The sequence below is a fragment of the Podarcis pityusensis genome, assembly GCF_964106645.2.
Source record: "Podarcis pityusensis genome assembly, chromosome: 8".
In the NCBI taxonomy this organism is placed as follows: domain Eukaryota; kingdom Metazoa; phylum Chordata; class Lepidosauria; order Squamata; family Lacertidae; genus Podarcis; species Podarcis pityusensis.
Window position 1 is genome coordinate 59734729 of NC_138033.1, and position 16152 is coordinate 59750880.

Sequence of the window (16152 nt, forward strand, 5' to 3'; positions counted from 1 at the left end):
GTCCTATGGAGCGAAAAATACGGTAATAGTACAACTCTTATTCTCGGTACCACAATTTAAGAAGGATATTGACAAGCTGGAACGTGTGCAGAGGAGGATGACCAAGATGATAATGTGTCTGGAAACCAAGCCTGATGAGGAACAATTGAGGGAGTTGGGCATGTTCAGCCTGGAGTAGGGGAGGCCGAGAGGAGATATGGTAGCCATTTTCAAATATCAGAAGGGCTGTCACATGGAACAAGCTTGTTTTCTCCAGCTCTGGAGGGTAGGACTCAAAGCAATGGCTTCAAGTTACAAGAAAGGAGATTCTGACTTAACATTGGGGAGAACTTTTGGACAGTAAGAGCTGTTTGATGGTGGAATGGACTCTTCAGAAAGTGGTGAACTCTCCTTCATTGTAGGTTTTAAAGCAGAGATTGGATTGTCATCTGCCATGGATGCATTACTTGATATTCCTGCATTGTAGGGAGTTGGACTTGTTCCCACCCATCCCAGTGAGTGCTCCCTTTTGTCTTTGTCCCCACTTCCCAATTTGTTGATTTGTGTGTATTCATTTTGCACAAACTGAGCATGTGCAGGAATCAGCAGAACTGTGTGTGCGAACAGTAACACACACCCAGGCATTCCCAATTTAATACAAGCTTGCATGGGCACTCATGTTCAATCCTAAAATGGCACCATTTCACATTCCAAAACAGGAAAGTGCTTTGATAAGCAGTATCTGAATGAATAGAGTACAGCCAGCCAACCGACCAATTTCCTAAAAAATGGATATGAAACATTTGCATTGTGAATAAACTGAAGCAGCTCTTCCACATGTGCAGGCTATCGCTTTTTCAATTGCAGTGGTGCCGGCCCTACCATTAGGAAGAGTATGGTAGCTGCCTCTGGCAGCAGACACTGTGGGTCAGGCAGCAGTGGTCAAACGCTTATGAAAAGAAATCCATGTGGCCTGCCATACACTGCCTAAGATGCCATCAGGTGCATTGGAAGATGCTGTCCCATCCACTGACATCTGGATGACCACATGTTCCCCATCCCTGGCCTTGAGTCAGACAAAACATCCTGCATAAAATCAATGAGTTCTGCTCTTGCAGACAGCATTTGAGAGAGACTGGTTTGTGAAAATGTCCACGGGCTGTATTCAGTGTTCTCTGACCACTAGTTCAAGGGCTCTTGCACCAATGGGCAGCTGAATTTTAATGTTGGAAACAGAAGAATCCCGCCCAACAGGTTATGTAATCTATTGCACGAAAAGTTACCAGCTTTTGCATGCCCTTGCACAGGAGCATTCTGCTGGTGCAAGACATCTCGCCTACTTAGTGACTTTAACTTGACGCTACATTGGATACAAAGGCTGACAATTTGCTGCCTGGAATAAACTTTCTCTGTGTCCATTGTGCAGAAGCCAGCTACTATTAAACTAGCAACTGAATCTTCAGACTGGTGGGTTCTGGGTTGGTTTGTTTTTTGCAGGTGTGTTCTGTAACCCAACATTGCCACAGAAATACAGTGGTACCTCGGGTTAAGTACTTAATTCATTCCGGAAGTCCATTCTTAACCTGAAACTGTTCTTAACCTGAAGCACCACTTTAGCTAATGGGGCCTCCCGCTGCCGCCGCACCACGGGAGCACGATTTCTGTTTTCATCCTGAAGCAAAGTTCTTAACCTGAAGCACTATTTCTGGGTTAGCGGAGTCTGTAACCTGAAGCGTATGTAACCTGAAGCGTATGTAACCCAAGGTACCACTGTAGTGCATTAGTGGTGGGTTTGTACTGGTGCTGTGCAAAACTCTCTGCATCCTTAACAAATAGTTCCTAATGACTCTTAAAGTAGTATTGTAGTCCTTTAATTGTGTAATCTCTGCAAAGCCTAGGACTTGCACCAAACATCCACAGTATAGTTGGCGGGATCTTCAGGCAGCATTGACTTCTCTATGTTGCTCTTCACAGATTGCTGCTCTTATGGTTTTTACTCTCCATACTTGATTGTAGCGCCAAGCTCCTTGGTGATGTAGTTTGTCACCACCATGAGCAATTTCTCTTGAACAGATGAGCTTCCCATGACCAGTGCTGTGAGCTGTGCCACATCCATCCAATCCATGTTCCTAACAATGGCCCGGACATCTTCATAAAGCTTTTTTTGCTCTCTTGGAGGCAGTTCCAGAATAATCTGAGGGACGGGCTTAAATTGTCCACTGGCCATTGAGGCTGCAATCAAGCCACCAAGTGCCCCACCTAGAAAAACAACACAGAGAGGTGTTTTAAGCCACCCTGCTCTCAAAGCATTACGCCTCTATCTAGAAAGCATTTTTGCAGATTCAGTCCTTCTGCTGCATTCATTCACTCACTCATACACCCACACACCCCTTGTCTTCTGATGTGGAGATAGATTAGAGCAGGGGCCAGCAACCTTTTTCAGCCATGGGCCGGTCCACCGTCCCTCAGACCATGTGGTGGGCCAGACTATATTTTTTGGGGGGGAGGGAAATGAACGAATTCGTATTCCCCACAAATAACCCAGAGATGCATTTTAAATAAAAGCACTCGTTCTACTTGTGTAAAAACACCAGGCAGGCCTCACAAATAACCCAGAGATGCATTTTAAATAAAAGCACTCATTCTACTAATGTAAAAACATGCTGATTCTCAGACGGATTCTCAGACGGATCTGCGGGTCGGATTGAGAAGGCGACTGGGCCGCATCCGGCCCACGGGCCTTAGGTTGCCTACTCCTGGATTTGAGCTCATAAACTTGAAAACCCAGCCAGTAGGCCCACTGAATTTACTGAACATGTGTTAGCCATGTCCTTTGACTACAAATATGGTCACGCTGAGTAGGATTAGCATTTGATACAACCTAAGTAACGAACCAGCTCTTGGGGGCTGCTTTTGGAAAGGAGAAATCCCTCAGAGTAAGGAAAGTTAGGAGTAAGCTAGAGCAGGGAGTTGAAAAACACATGGGGTGGCATTTGGGAGGTGTAGACATTTTACCCATTGACAGCTGTAAGGCGGAAATGGAACAGGGTAGAAGATAGAGGGGAAATAGCTCACTGGATTGAGATTGAGAGGATTTCTGGTTCTGATCACATCCATCCCAAACTGCAATTTAGTGTTAGTTCAATGTGTTTGTTCACCTCTGCCACCTCAAAAAATCCACTCTAGCTGTACTTGCACAGTGCATAGTGCTACTCCAAACCGTGGTCTGCCACAAATGTGCTGTCTCCCAAGGAGCAGATTGCAGAGTCCTTTTAGCTCTGCACGGCACAACAAGTAAGCCAGCCAGGATCATGATTTAGTGAAGCTGCCTTAGATTGACACCCTCTTTACTGCTTCCACTGACTAGCAGCGGCTCTCCAGGGTTTCAGGCAGAAGTCTCTCCTAGTCCTACCCTGGCAGGTGCTGGCAGTGGAACCTGGTACCTTCTGCTTTCCAGGCAGGTGCTCCTTCCACTGAGCCACAGCCTTTTCCCTTCCCTTCACCAGCCTGTGTTTCCGTATTCATTCACTAATGTTTTAGTTCAATGGCAAGATCATTTTGCACTGAGGTTTCCCTTTGATAAGGGAGCATGTTCTCACCCACTGCAAGTCCAACCGGTCCGGCCATCAAGCCTCCAGTGAAAGCACCCAAACCTGCCATAAGTGCTCCTCGTCCCGAATGTTTGATGGCCGCCTTCATTCCCCGCACTTCAGATAGTCGGCACAGAAGTTGAATCACATCATTCACATGAATCGGCATTGTTTAGACCTTGAATTTTTTTTTAAAAAAATGTACAGTGGTCACAACACATGCATGCACAATTCAACAACTTGTTTTAAAATTATACAGACAGAAAACACACACATAAGTGTGCTGGGCAGCTGCCTTCCACTTTGAGTCAGGCCACTGGTCCATATAGCTCAGGGTTGCCTGCACTGATTGGCAGTAGCCCTTCTGGATTACAGGCAGGGAGTTTTTGTTGGGAATTCCATTCCACCCTTTGCTGTAGATATGTGGGATTTCTCAGCGGCAAGGCTGAGAAGGGAGACTCTTCGGCTGGGGCCAAGCCAGCTGGCTTTCCTTCCCATGGTTCTGACAGTTTTCTCTTCCACACCTGGAGATGCAGGAAATTGAATGTGGGACCTTCTCCTTGCAAGGCAAATGTTCTACCACTGAGCCGCTTCCCCTCCCAGCTTCCCACAATATCTTAAGCTTGACAAGCCTCATGATTCATCTGTTGGTTTTGAACTGCAATGCTTTGGGCAAACCTTTTTGGGTCTTAGTTGCTGTTCTTTTCTCATATGCAGCCAGAGACCAAAGATCTACTCCCTGTTTTGATTGGAATGCAAGAAGATACAGTGGAACCTCGGTTGTCGAACGTAATCCATTCTGGAAGACCGTTCGACTTACGAAACGTTTGACAACCAAGGCGCAATGGGCGGTCGGCAATTTCAATGGAGAAAATTGAGAAATGCGCCTCAGAAGCCATTTGACTTCCATGGTGCATTCGAAAATGGAAGCAATTACTTCTGGGTTTTCAGCATTCAAAAACCAAAACGTTTGGCTTCTGAGATGCTCGAAAACCAAGGTTCCACTGTACAAGGTTGCAATCAACAATCTTCTTCCACAGCTGCAAAGAAGAAGAGGAGGAGGAGGAGGAGTTTGAATTTGACATCCCGCTTTATCACTACCCAAAGGAGTCTCAAAACGGCTAACATTCTCCTTTCCCTTCTTCCCCCACAACAAACACTCTGTGAGGTGAGTGGGGCTGAGAGACTTCAAAGAAGTGTGACTACCCAAGATCACCCAGCAGCTGCATGTGGAGGAGCGGAGACCCGAATCCGGTTCACCAGATTACGAGTCTACCGCTCTTAACCACTACACCACACTGGCTCTCTTTGGTCTTGTTTTATGACCCATATTTTAGGCCTTCTGGCACCCCCATACTTCCATTTAATTTCTTGTTATCTTACAATACATTTCTGTGTGTGCTTAATAACCTCATTTATTATTGTTTTTGTTATTATTATTTGAACCTATTAATAGTGGGGGGGTTTTAAAAACATAAGTCAGAGTCACTTGTAATCATACATTAAAACAAATATGAAATTAAAACAGAATAAAAACAAAAGGCAAAAAATGCAATCTTTTTTTAAAAAATGTAAACAGCAAGACCAAGGCATCCCACCCACTGAAGGAGCCACAGACAATTAAAAACAAAGGTCTGGCAGAAAATAAACATTATTATTATGTTTTAGTTCAGTGCAGCTTACACCCAAGTGCAAGCAGAACTGCAACCTTCATGATTTAGTAATAGAATAAGGTGTAATACAAACCCTATGGGTGGTATTCGGTGTTAGTACTACTCTCGAGTTGACCCACTGAAATTACTGAGCATAAGTTAATCATGCATATTAACCTCAAAGACTCTGCTCTGAGTAGAATTAGCACTGAATGCCATCCACAGAATTTGAAAAAGGAATATAATCTGAAAAGTGAAATGTTGCATTGCAACTAATTTTTTTAAAAAACACCCTACTCCTCTCCTTTTTCGTAGCTCAATGAATAACAAATCCTACCTTGTTTCATTTAGCAGAATGCCCAGTAAAGGATTCAGGCAGCGGTGCCTGCATACAAGGGAGTAAGTCTCATTGATGTCAGTGGGCCTTACTTCTGAACAAACATGTTAATAAAGGAAACTCAATTAAAAATAGTTTAAGAGATTTTACAATATCACTCACGCAACAGCTTCTCTCCTAGAGGAACCTCTTCAGATAGAATAAGACAGCAAAATGGACCTCTTCAAGAGATAGTTCTTCTGGTTCAGGAAGCAGGCAAATTAAAAAATGAAAGTAAGCAACTTTGAATAAAACCTGACTTTCAGTTTAACAAAAACCCACTGCTTACCATTTATTGCTAACCCAATCAAGCCTCAGACACGCCTCCTTTAATCAACTGGCTCCCTCTCTGCTCCTGTGTCTCACACAATCTTGTCAGTTTTAACTTCAAAGCTCTCAGTAGCCAAGTCTGTTATTTCTCAGCCTGAATGTCCACATAAGAGTCACCTTTGCTCCTTCAGTTTCACCACACCCTAGAGTACAAAGGTTCTCCCCTTCTCAAATAATGCCTGGAATTCTCTCCCAGAATACCTAAGTCACACCCCACCTTTGCTGTCAAATTCTTCTTGAAACCCACCTGGTCCAAGGTACCTTTTGCTTATCCTCCTAATCCTGGACTCCTGTGTCCTCTCCTGGGCACCACAAGTTAAGAAGGATATTGGCAAGCTGGAATGTGTGCTGAGAAGGTGGAGCAAGATGATAAAGGGCCTGGAAGCCAAGCCTTATGAGGAACTGTTGAGTTGTGTATGCTTAGCGTGGAGAGGAGGCGGCTGAGAGGTGATAAGATTGCATCTTCAAATATCTAAAGGGATGTCACTTAGAAGATGGAGCAAGGTTGTGGGGTGGTTTCTAGCTGGGATAGTTGAATCTGCATTTCCTCCCTTCTAACCCTGTGAGTAGACATGGGTTAAGAGAAGGAGGTGTCTGGACCAGGGATGAAGGAGGGGAAAGGACCTTCCATGCAAGTAATGGCAGGGAGTGGGAGGTCTGGAGGTGGGTGAAGGTATCCATTGGGGAGGAGGAGAGCTAGTTACATCAAAGCACTGGCTTCCTCTGTTTGCCCACCATATATCAGAATCTGTGAATGTTGACCAAGCAAATCCCTTGTCTGTCCAGAATAAAGCATCTATCATAAAATTAGAAAGTTGGAAGGGGCCTCGATCATTGTCTAGTCCAACTCCCTTCATAGCAGAAATCACAGCTAAAGCATTCCTGACAGAGGACCATCCAAGCGCCAGTGAAGGAGAGTCTACCAACTTCCTAGGTAGTCTGTCGAACAACTCTTACTGTTAGAAAGTTATTCCTAACATTTCATGGGAATCTTTTTTCTTGTCATTTGAATCCATTGGTTTGGGTCCTAGCCTCCGGAGCAAGAGAAAACAAGCTCACTCCATCTTCCATGTGACAGTCCTTTAGATATTTGAAGATGGCTATCACATCTCCTGGGACGCGGGTGGCGCTGTGGGTAAAACCTCAGCGCCTAGGGCTTGCCGATCGCATGGTCGGCGGTTCGAATCCCCGCGGCGGGGTGAGCTCCCATCTTCGGTCCCAGCTCCTGCCCACCTAGCAGTTCGAAAGCACCCCTAAGTGCAAGTAGATAAATAGGTACCGCTTTATAGCGGGAAGGTAAACGGCGTTTCCGTGTGCTGCACTGGTGCTGGCTCGCCAGAGCAGCTTCATCACTCTGGCCACGTGACCCGGAAGTGTCTCTGGACAGCGCTGGCCCCCGGCCTCTTCAGTGAGATGGGCGCACAACCCTAGAGTCGGACACGACTGGCCCGTATGGGCAGGGGTACCTTTACCTTTACCTATCACATCTCCTATCGGTCTCCTCTAAATCCATGCTAAACATCCCCAACTCTCTCAACCATTCCTCATAAGGCTTGGTTGCCAGACCCTTGAGCATCTTGATCGCTGTCCTCTGCACGTGTTCCAGCTAGTGCCCTCATGATTTGATTGTCAGTGAGAGGGACAACCTGACATGTGTAACTGGGCAGATGTGCTCAGAAACGCTGTGCTATCAGCTCCATCATGGAGGAAGCTTTGGAGTTGATGCAAGGTGTCTTCCTTGGACGTACAAAAAGGTCTCACCAAGGAGCTCAGAGTGGTGTACATGGTTCTGCCCCTCCCCATTTAATCCACACAACCCGCCCCCCTGCCCCGTGAGGTAAGATTAGGTGAAGAACGGCAGTGACTGGCCCAAGATCACCCAGTGAACTTCATGGCTGAGTGATTTGAACCCTGGTCTCTGCCAGGTCCTAGCGCAGCACTCTATTCCACTACATCACTCTTGCATATGTGCAATGCCTACACTAAATCCTGGAAGGCTCTGCTTTCCCTTTAGCCCATATTGGACTTCAGAAATTGAGTCAGTAAAGTCATACCACCTTATACATAAGTTAATGGAGAAGGGGGGGGGCTCTCCTATCTCTCTGCCTTAACATCTTCATAAGTCTCGCCTTTGCTCCTCTAGCTTCACCCCACTCCTCAGTTCAATGGTTTCCTCTCTCCTCAACTACTTCCTAGAAGTCTCTCCTTGAAATCCCCCAACCACTGCTTTATCAAATTCTTCCTCAAAGCCACCTTGGTCCATGAAGCATTCGGCTTCACCTCCAAATCCTCATCCCGATGTCGTGAGTTTCATGGCCAAGTGGGGAATTCAGACCCTGGTTTCTCCCAAAACCTAGCCCTGCGCTCTGTCCACTGTGTCTCTCTGGCATATGTGTGATGCCAAAGGGAGCTTTGCTCCCATGCAAACAACAGCTTCACAGGAGCCATTCTTATCATGACCACAGCAGGGAAGAAAATGGTTAAAATCCCTCCTCTGCACCACCATCAGCAATTGTTGGCTTCATTCGCACCTCAACTCACAACCCAGTGACTGCAATTTGCATGCAACATGCAGATTTAAAAATAATAACAATGATGCCGACACTTTTATCACCATGTCTACTTTGGTTCAGAGACAAATGACCATAGCTCATCTCCTGAAGGATTCTCTGCTCTGGTTGAAAGCAGCTTTCAGAAGTGTTTCATAGCCTAGATAACAGGACCCTTGTACCTGGAGATGAGAGCAATCAAACACTGGAGCTACAGTCACTCCCCCAGTCTACAGCCAGACCCATATTTACATCACAGGAGGCTGTCCAATGTGCCTTGCCTGCATTTGCAAGCATTTTAGTGTGGATTTCCCCTAATAAATATTTTGCTATGCAATTTTGACTAATATATGCATTTTTGCATACATTGGCTGGCTGGCTAGAGAACTTCATCACAAAATTTTGAGAAGCAAATTTTGAAGGACAGCTCACATATTAGTTCTGGAACGCAAATTAAAATGCGAATTCTATTAAAATGAAAACAAACTCGATTTTCCCCCTCATCCCTACACAGGAGACTTGTAAACAGTTTTTAAAATGCAATCACACCAAAGCTCACAAGGGGCAGATTTATTTGAATTCAGCTGCTAAGGAGGGGTGGAAACAGAAACTTTGTTTTTTCTATGTTCTTGGCACTCTGTTTCAAAAAGGCACGTTCCAACTCTGAACTTTTCTTTTTCTAATCAAGATTAGCAGGGAAATGGAAGAAAACAAGCATATAAGGATAAAAATGGGAGACAAAAGGCACCCCGCACCAATGGATCTAGAGCTGTGCGTGCGCCATACATTTAAAGGACACCGCTTTCTCCCAAAATAATCCTAGGAACTGTAGTTTACTCCTCGCAGAGCTATAATTCCCCAGCAACCTTTTAAAAGCTACAGTTCCCAGGATTATTTTGGGGAAAGTCAAATGCTTTAAATGTTTGGTGTCTGCTTAGCCTAGGACCTGCACCACACATCCCCAGTGAGGCTGGTGGTATCTTCATCTGGCATCCGCTTCTGAATGCACACACATTGGTTTCGTCAAGGTTTCGTTTTGTCGAACTTGATTTCGGCTTTGAGTTCATTGGCGAGATAGTCCATCACCACCCCAATCAGTTGCTCTTGTATGGCTACATCCTCCATGATCAGGTTCATGAGCTGCACCACGTTCGGCCACTCCATGTCCTGGATGACTCGAAAGGCTATCTTGTACAGTTGCTGCTGCTTCGCAGGAGGCATTTCCCGAATAATCTGACGGGCAGGCTTAAATTGTCCAGCTGTCATCTGGGAGCCGACCAAGCCACCAACTGTACCCCCTAGAAAAGCCACACAGAGAAAAATATTGTTTTGTAAGCCATCCTGCTTTGAAAGCTTTGCAGCCCAATCCAGAAAATCTTTTGCAGATTCAAGAGTTCTGGTACATCTATGCATTAATAATAATAAATATTCTGCCCATCTGGCTGGGTTGCCCCAGCTGCACATGCACATGCACATGCACATGCACAGGTACACACAACACACACCCCTTTGTCTTCTGGTATAGGTGAATATGAGAGCCCAGAGGACCCTGCCTTGGAATGTTTCATTTCATACAAGGATTCTGTCCTGGTTCCCAGTTGCTGAGGAACAAGGACTTGAAGGAGGAGCCTTCCAATAGGATTTAATGTTTAGATCACCACAATATACATGTAAATCGCTAGCTTAACCTAATACAGGGCAATACATATAATTAATTCTGCATGCATCTACAACAAGGGCAGGTGATCTGCCTCCCAAAGCTTTGAATGTTGCTCTGATACTGACACACACCCTTGCTATCCTATATATAGGAATGAGGCAGGCTCAGCTTAGTGTAGCAAGCGTTTCTGCAATCTCTCACTTAGGTGGATTCATCTATTCCAGGCATAGGCAAACTCTGGACCTCCAGATGTTTTGAGACTACAATTTCCATCATCCCTGACCACTGGTCCTGTTAGCTAGGGATGATGGGAATTGTAGTCCCAAACATTTGGAGGGCCGGAGTTTGCCTATGCCTGATCTATTCTTTCCTCTTTTGGTGCCTTCTGGATCTAGGTGATGAGGGAGGTGTCTCTGCCCCCATCAGAAGTGGGCTACACCAACTGAACACCCCTCTCTGGAGAGGCCGGCCCCTCCCAGTGTCCAATGGCACTGGGGCTGGGGGCGCAACAGGCATTGTGCAAGTGTCAAAGAGAGGATCTGACAGCTGTAGAGAGGCAAGTGGTGACAGAGAAGGAGGCGGGGCAAGAGAGCAGGTTGAAGGAGCATCTCTCCCCTCCCCAGGATCCTCACTCTTAAAAGGTAAAGGGACCCCTGACCATTAGGTCCAGTCGTGACCGACTCTGGGGTTGCGGCGCTCATCTCGCTTTATTGGCCGAGGGAGCCAGCGTACAGCTTCCGGGTCATGTGGCCAACATCACTAAGCAGCTTCTGGCAAACCAGAGCAGTGCACGGAAACACTGTTTACCTTCCCACTGGAGTGGTACCTATTTATCTACTTGCACTTTGTGCTTTTGAACTGCTAGGTTGGCAGGAGCAGGGACCGAACAACGGGAGCTCACCCCGTCGTGGGGATTCAAACTGCCGAGCTTCTGATTGGCAAGTCCTAAGCTCTTTGGTTTAACCCGCGTCCCTCACTCTTAGGCTGCCCCAATTCCAGCAGAGACCTACACATCCCACTGGCCCAGGTCATAGAAGCATAGAATTGCAGAGTTGGAAGGGACCCAGGGGATCATCTACTCCAACCCCCTGCAATTCAGGAATAACAGCTATCTGGTCCTCAGCAGTCCATCCATTTGCAAAGTGAAGGAGTGAAGGAGTGAAGGAGACATTAGCGTATTTAACACTGATCTCCTTGAGGGTCTATATACCCCAAACTTGACTCTTAAGAGTTAACCCCTCATAAAAAAAAAGAAATTAGCAAGATTTATATATACTGCTTAATTAGAAGAAGAAACGATTCTCTAAGTGGTCTACATGACTAGGACTCTACTGTAGCCAATCCATTAGGCTATTAACAGAAGGGGATCAGTGGAGGCTGGCCCGTTAGGGAGAATGGGGCACTGCCCCACCAGCAAATATCCACCTTTCTTTCAACCAGTCCTGCTATGGCTCTACATTTCATTGTCTCCACCTGCTGTTGATTGCCTTGCATTCTGCTCTACCAGTCCCAACAGACTTCAACCACCAATGTTAGATATTGCACATGGGACGTCTCTGCCTCTCTGTCTGGCAAGTGCTCAACCACTGAGCTACAGCTCTCGCTCTGTAGAGCCTCAGAAGGACAAGACATTGCACAAAAGGTTCCCTGGCCCTAGCGTAGCATGTTGTCCAAACCCAGAATCATGGTGGCACACTCTCCTTCTGAACCACGGGCAGCTACAGATTGTGGGTAAGGAAGAGAGAGATGAACCATGATCCTGGGTTAGGACAACACACTGAGCAGGGCTTAGCTGCCAAGCTAAAAGGACCAGGGAGAAACCAAGCAGCACTCGGAGTAGATAATCGTTTGGGCTCACTGTGATGTGTGAACCAGGTCTTTGACTGCCATTAATTCTGGGTGATTGTCCATGAAAGGAGTTAAGACTCCTTCCTGGACAGGAACACAGGAAACTGCCTTATACTAAGTCAAACCATGAGTCCATCTTGCTCAGTATCATCTTCTGCATTGATTGGCAGCAGCTCTCCAGGGCTTCGGGCAGCCCTAACTGGAGTTTCCAGGGATTGAACCAAGAACCTTCTGCCTGCAAGGCAGATGCTCTACCACTGAGCCACGGCCCTTCCCCAGCGCTAACCATAACATGTATGCCTCCATACCCATTCACTACCGCTTTAATTAAATAGGCAAGGCAATTTTGCACTGAGATTTCCGGTTCATAAGGAAGCACATACTTACCTACTGGAATGCCAACTGGTCCGGTCAACAAGCCCCCAAACAGGGCCCCCAAACCTGCCGCAAGGGCAACTCGTTTGGGTTGCTTGGTGGCAGCCTTCATTCCCCATATATCAGATAGTCGGCCCAGAAGCTGCATCATCTCATTCACGGCAATTGGCGACATGTCTGGCTTATACCTTGAAAGCAGAAAGGAAGATCCACTTCAATGAGCATGCCCACAAGATGCTGCCATATACAGTCAGGCGATTTGGTGCATCTAGGAATGACTTGACATAGTATATGGCAGAATAGAGCTCCTAATGGAAGCAGCTCTGCACAGTTTCAGGCAGGGAACCTCTCTCAGCCCTGCTTGGAGCTGAATCTGGGACCTTCTGCATGCAAAGCAAGCCCTCTAAAATGAGAGCCTTTTTCTTCTAGACACCCCACAGTATCTGCTGCTGAACAAGTCTCATGACTCTTCCCTCGGTATTGAACCACATTGCTTGGGATGAATATAGTTGGTCAGATTTGCCTTGCTTTTCTCTCTCACAATCACAGACCTAGAAATCTGCTTCTTGCATTGTACTCAACTAAGTCCTACTTGGAGAAGGCCCACTGAAATTCATGAATGAAGTGAGGCATGTCTATTAACTTCAATGATTCTCATCTGAGCAGGACAAGCACTGAATACCACCCCTTGTTTAGACTGGCATACAAAACCCAACATTGCAGACAATAACCCATTTATACCGGTGCCAAAAAAGTTGTATATTGCCTTATGGTTCTCATATTTTCGAGGTTTCTCACACCCCATGCCTCCATTTAATTTACAGTCTTACAACACAGTTCATGGGGGCTTACGCCCAACTGCAGGTAAGACTGCAACCTTTGCAATTTAGTAAGATAATTAGTTGTCAGGGTATGGGCGTGTCTTTATTTGCTTTATTTGCTATAATCAAGAACTCTCAAAAAGAAAAATAATCTGAAAGTGAAACTAAGCCAAACAAATCTCCATTCCCCCTTTGTGTCTCAATAAATAGCAAATCGTATCTTGTTTCCTTTAACAGAAAGCCCATTAAAGAGGTTAAGGTCAATAGCTAAGACAGCAGCACATTTACAGGGGTGAAACCCTCATTGAAGTCAGAGGTCCTCACTTCCAAGTAAACGTGTTTAGGAAACATATAAGTAATATTAATAGCTTAAGAGAGTTGCAATATCACTTACCCAGTTGCCTGACTCCTAAAGAAAACTTCTTTGGCTACAATATTTCCACAAACTGGACCACTTCAGGAGAGGGTTCTTCTAATTCAGGATGCAAATGAGGAAATGAACCTGAGCAGCTTTGTAGAAAACCCCACTTTCAGTTTTTCAAAAACAGGTGCTCCTCTTTGCTGACCCAATCAAGGTTGTGCCTGAGCAGCTTTGTAGAAAACCCCGCCTCCTTAAATCAAACCCTGCATTGGCTTCCTGCCTGTTCCTGTATCCAACACAGTCTTCAGCCTTACCTTGGAGCCACTCAGTCCTCAGCCATGCTGCTGTTAGCTCCCCCACTTCCAATATCTTCACTGGTCTCTAGAGTCTTACCTTTGCTCCTTAGACTTCACCAGGTTCCTCAGTCCAGAGGTTTCTTCCGTCCTCAAGCAATCCCACCAGCCCTGTCTTGCCAATTTGGAATTATCTTGCAGAAGACCTTGATGGTGCCACCCCTTTCCCACCTGCCTAATCAAATAATTCCTCAGACTCACCTGACCTATGGAGCCTTTTGCTTAACTGCCCAATCTCCATCCTTCTGGTGTGATTAATTTTACCCATTGTTTTGTTTTGTTTTTTGTTTAATCAAAACTGTAACACCGAAAGCTGCCTTTAGAAGCCCTAAGCGCTGAAAAGATCATGGCATCTCCCCGCTCTCTATATGCAATTCAAAATAAAAACAATAAACAAAACAACTTACACAGCGTATTCTGTTTTTCTGCATATATAGATTAGAAAGGGGAAAGAAACAAAGTTTGTATAACTCATATGAATAAATCTTTAATAATAAAACATCAATTTATTACTAAGCTTGATAGGATCTGATTTCTTTCCATTATTTCCATCTATGTTGACAGGATGGTCCCTGGTACAGGTGGGATAAGTGATAAAAATAGAACAGAAAAATCTAGTGCCATGTAAGTAGGTGTAATAAATCTTTCCCAATGACTACTTTGATGCTTTCCCCCCTTTGAAATATCATATGCCAAATTCTTTCAGAACTTTGGTTTTTTTGTGGGGTCAGGGAGCCCCTGCTTTGCTGGTACAATAAGCATATGGTTGGTCTGTCTGTTGGGTAACCCAGCACCACTTATTCCAGTCAGACCACTGGTCCATCTAGCTCAGTATTGCCTAAATTAGGTAGTTCTCTCCCTCCCCCTCCCCCCAGTCCATTACAGCCTCGTGATTTCACATCAGCCACTCACATAATTGCAGGCCCAGATGATCAGTCGTCAAAACATTTCATTTTATGGATAGGCTGGTGAAATAGGGTGTTTCGAAAGAAGGACCTGCTATATGTGTTAGAATTAGAAAGGCTTACAGTGTAATCCTAAAGCATGTTTGCTCAGAGGAAGGGATGGGAGAATATGTCAGTTTTCTCAGTTCATTGCTTTCCCCGTCTTAAATTCAGCTGTCCACATTTCCACAACAGTTTGCAAAAATAAAGCCCACCTCAAAACACACACACATCAGCAACTGAGTGCCAGTTTCTCCAAAACATACACATTTTAGCATGCAATTTTGCCTAGCACAACACATATTGGGGTGTTATTTCCACTAATTGTAAAGCACACTTTACCCCAGCATAAGTATTTTTGTGCACATTACAGTGGTACCTCAGTTTACGAACTTAATCCATTCTGGAAGTCCATTCTTAAAACAAAACCGTTCTTAAACTGAGGCACGCTTTCCCTGAGGCCTGCCGGTGCCCTTCCGCCGTTCAGATTCTGTTCTTAGACCGAGGTAAAGTTCTCAAACCAAGACACTATTTCCGGTTTTGCAGAGTTTGTAAACCAAATCATTCTTAAACTGAGGTACCACTGTATTTGGATAGAGAACTGCACTGGAAAATTTGGAGAAGTGTGAATGTCAAATGATGGCTGCATTTCTGTTCACATCTTGTTCTGGGAAAAGTGTGAATGAAGCAACTTCACCTTTCAAAGCAAACAGAATTGAATTTCTCCCCCAACTCCCTACTCAGAAATTCCAGTGTTTTCAGTGGGGCTTACTACCAGGTAAATGAACCCAGAATTTCAGCTTTACTTAAAGGAGCCCCTGCAACCACCAGTAGCTTGGTGCTGACTGCATGTTGGTGGAGCCATTATCCGGGAGTGTGATGTTAAAAACAATTGACTCAACAGGTTGTTTTGGGCCTTTGATCCTCTGCCAAATACGGCCACCACAAATAGACAAGGAAAGGACCTGAATCCAGTCTAATCCTATGCACTGGATGGGTGCTTGTTGACTCAACGATGGGAGGATGACTGCCACTCCCTGGCTGTTCTGCCATGCCCCATACCCCAACTGTCCATTAGCTGGGGATAAAGTAATGCCACTGCTAACTGAGTCTGCTCAGAACTCAATCAGAGCATCTGGCTCCAGGTTTAGGAGGGCCTTTGGAAAAGGCACCCTCCATGATGACAAGATTCAGTAAGTCAGCTTTCTATGTTCCTATGCAATCAGAATTGAAAGTGAGGTTGTGCGCATTCTACCCAAATTTCGAGCCAGGGCAAACTCAAACAGATCGGTATCACACGTGGCTTTTAATTGT

At 45.4% G+C, this 16152-nt stretch overlaps 2 protein-coding genes across 7 annotated transcripts in view; both read right to left on the bottom strand.

Annotated features, from left to right (window-relative positions):
- Positions 1 to 1834: 1834 nt before the first annotated feature.
- The window catches only part of LOC308482453 (protein C19orf12 homolog), an 84411-nt gene continuing 70093 nt past the window's right edge, over positions 1835 to 16152 (bottom strand). For 2 of the 5 annotated variants that reach the window (XM_081015574.1, XM_081015573.1), the window contains exons 2-4: positions 5721 to 5797; positions 3579 to 3747; positions 1835 to 2238 (exon numbers count right to left, since the gene is read on the bottom strand). In XM_081015574.1, the coding sequence (XP_080871700.1) occupies positions 1973 to 2238; positions 3579 to 3738 (426 nt within the window). In that variant the 5' untranslated portion in view covers positions 3739 to 3747; positions 5721 to 5797 and the 3' untranslated portion in view covers positions 1835 to 1972. Of the gene's footprint in view, positions 2239 to 3578; positions 3748 to 5720; positions 5798 to 5886; positions 6145 to 6174; positions 6857 to 16152 lie in introns of those variants that run through there. The other 3 variants (XM_081015571.1, XM_081015572.1, XM_081015575.1) reach the window with 3 other exon arrangements.
- LOC308482451 (protein C19orf12 homolog) lies at positions 9032 to 16110 on the bottom strand. 2 transcript variants are annotated; one of them, XM_081015569.1, is made up of 3 exons: positions 14302 to 16110; positions 12372 to 13652; positions 9032 to 9774 (listed from the first exon to the last, which is right to left on the bottom strand). In XM_081015569.1, exons 2-3 carry the CDS (start codon positions 12532 to 12534, stop codon positions 9500 to 9502), a joined length of 438 nt encoding a protein of 145 aa, XP_080871695.1. In that variant the 5' UTR covers positions 12535 to 13652; positions 14302 to 16110; the 3' UTR covers positions 9032 to 9499. The 2 variants fall into 2 exon arrangements, with proteins under 2 accessions (XP_080871695.1, XP_080871694.1); XM_081015568.1 differs by having other exon boundaries at positions 12372 to 12547; positions 13575 to 16110.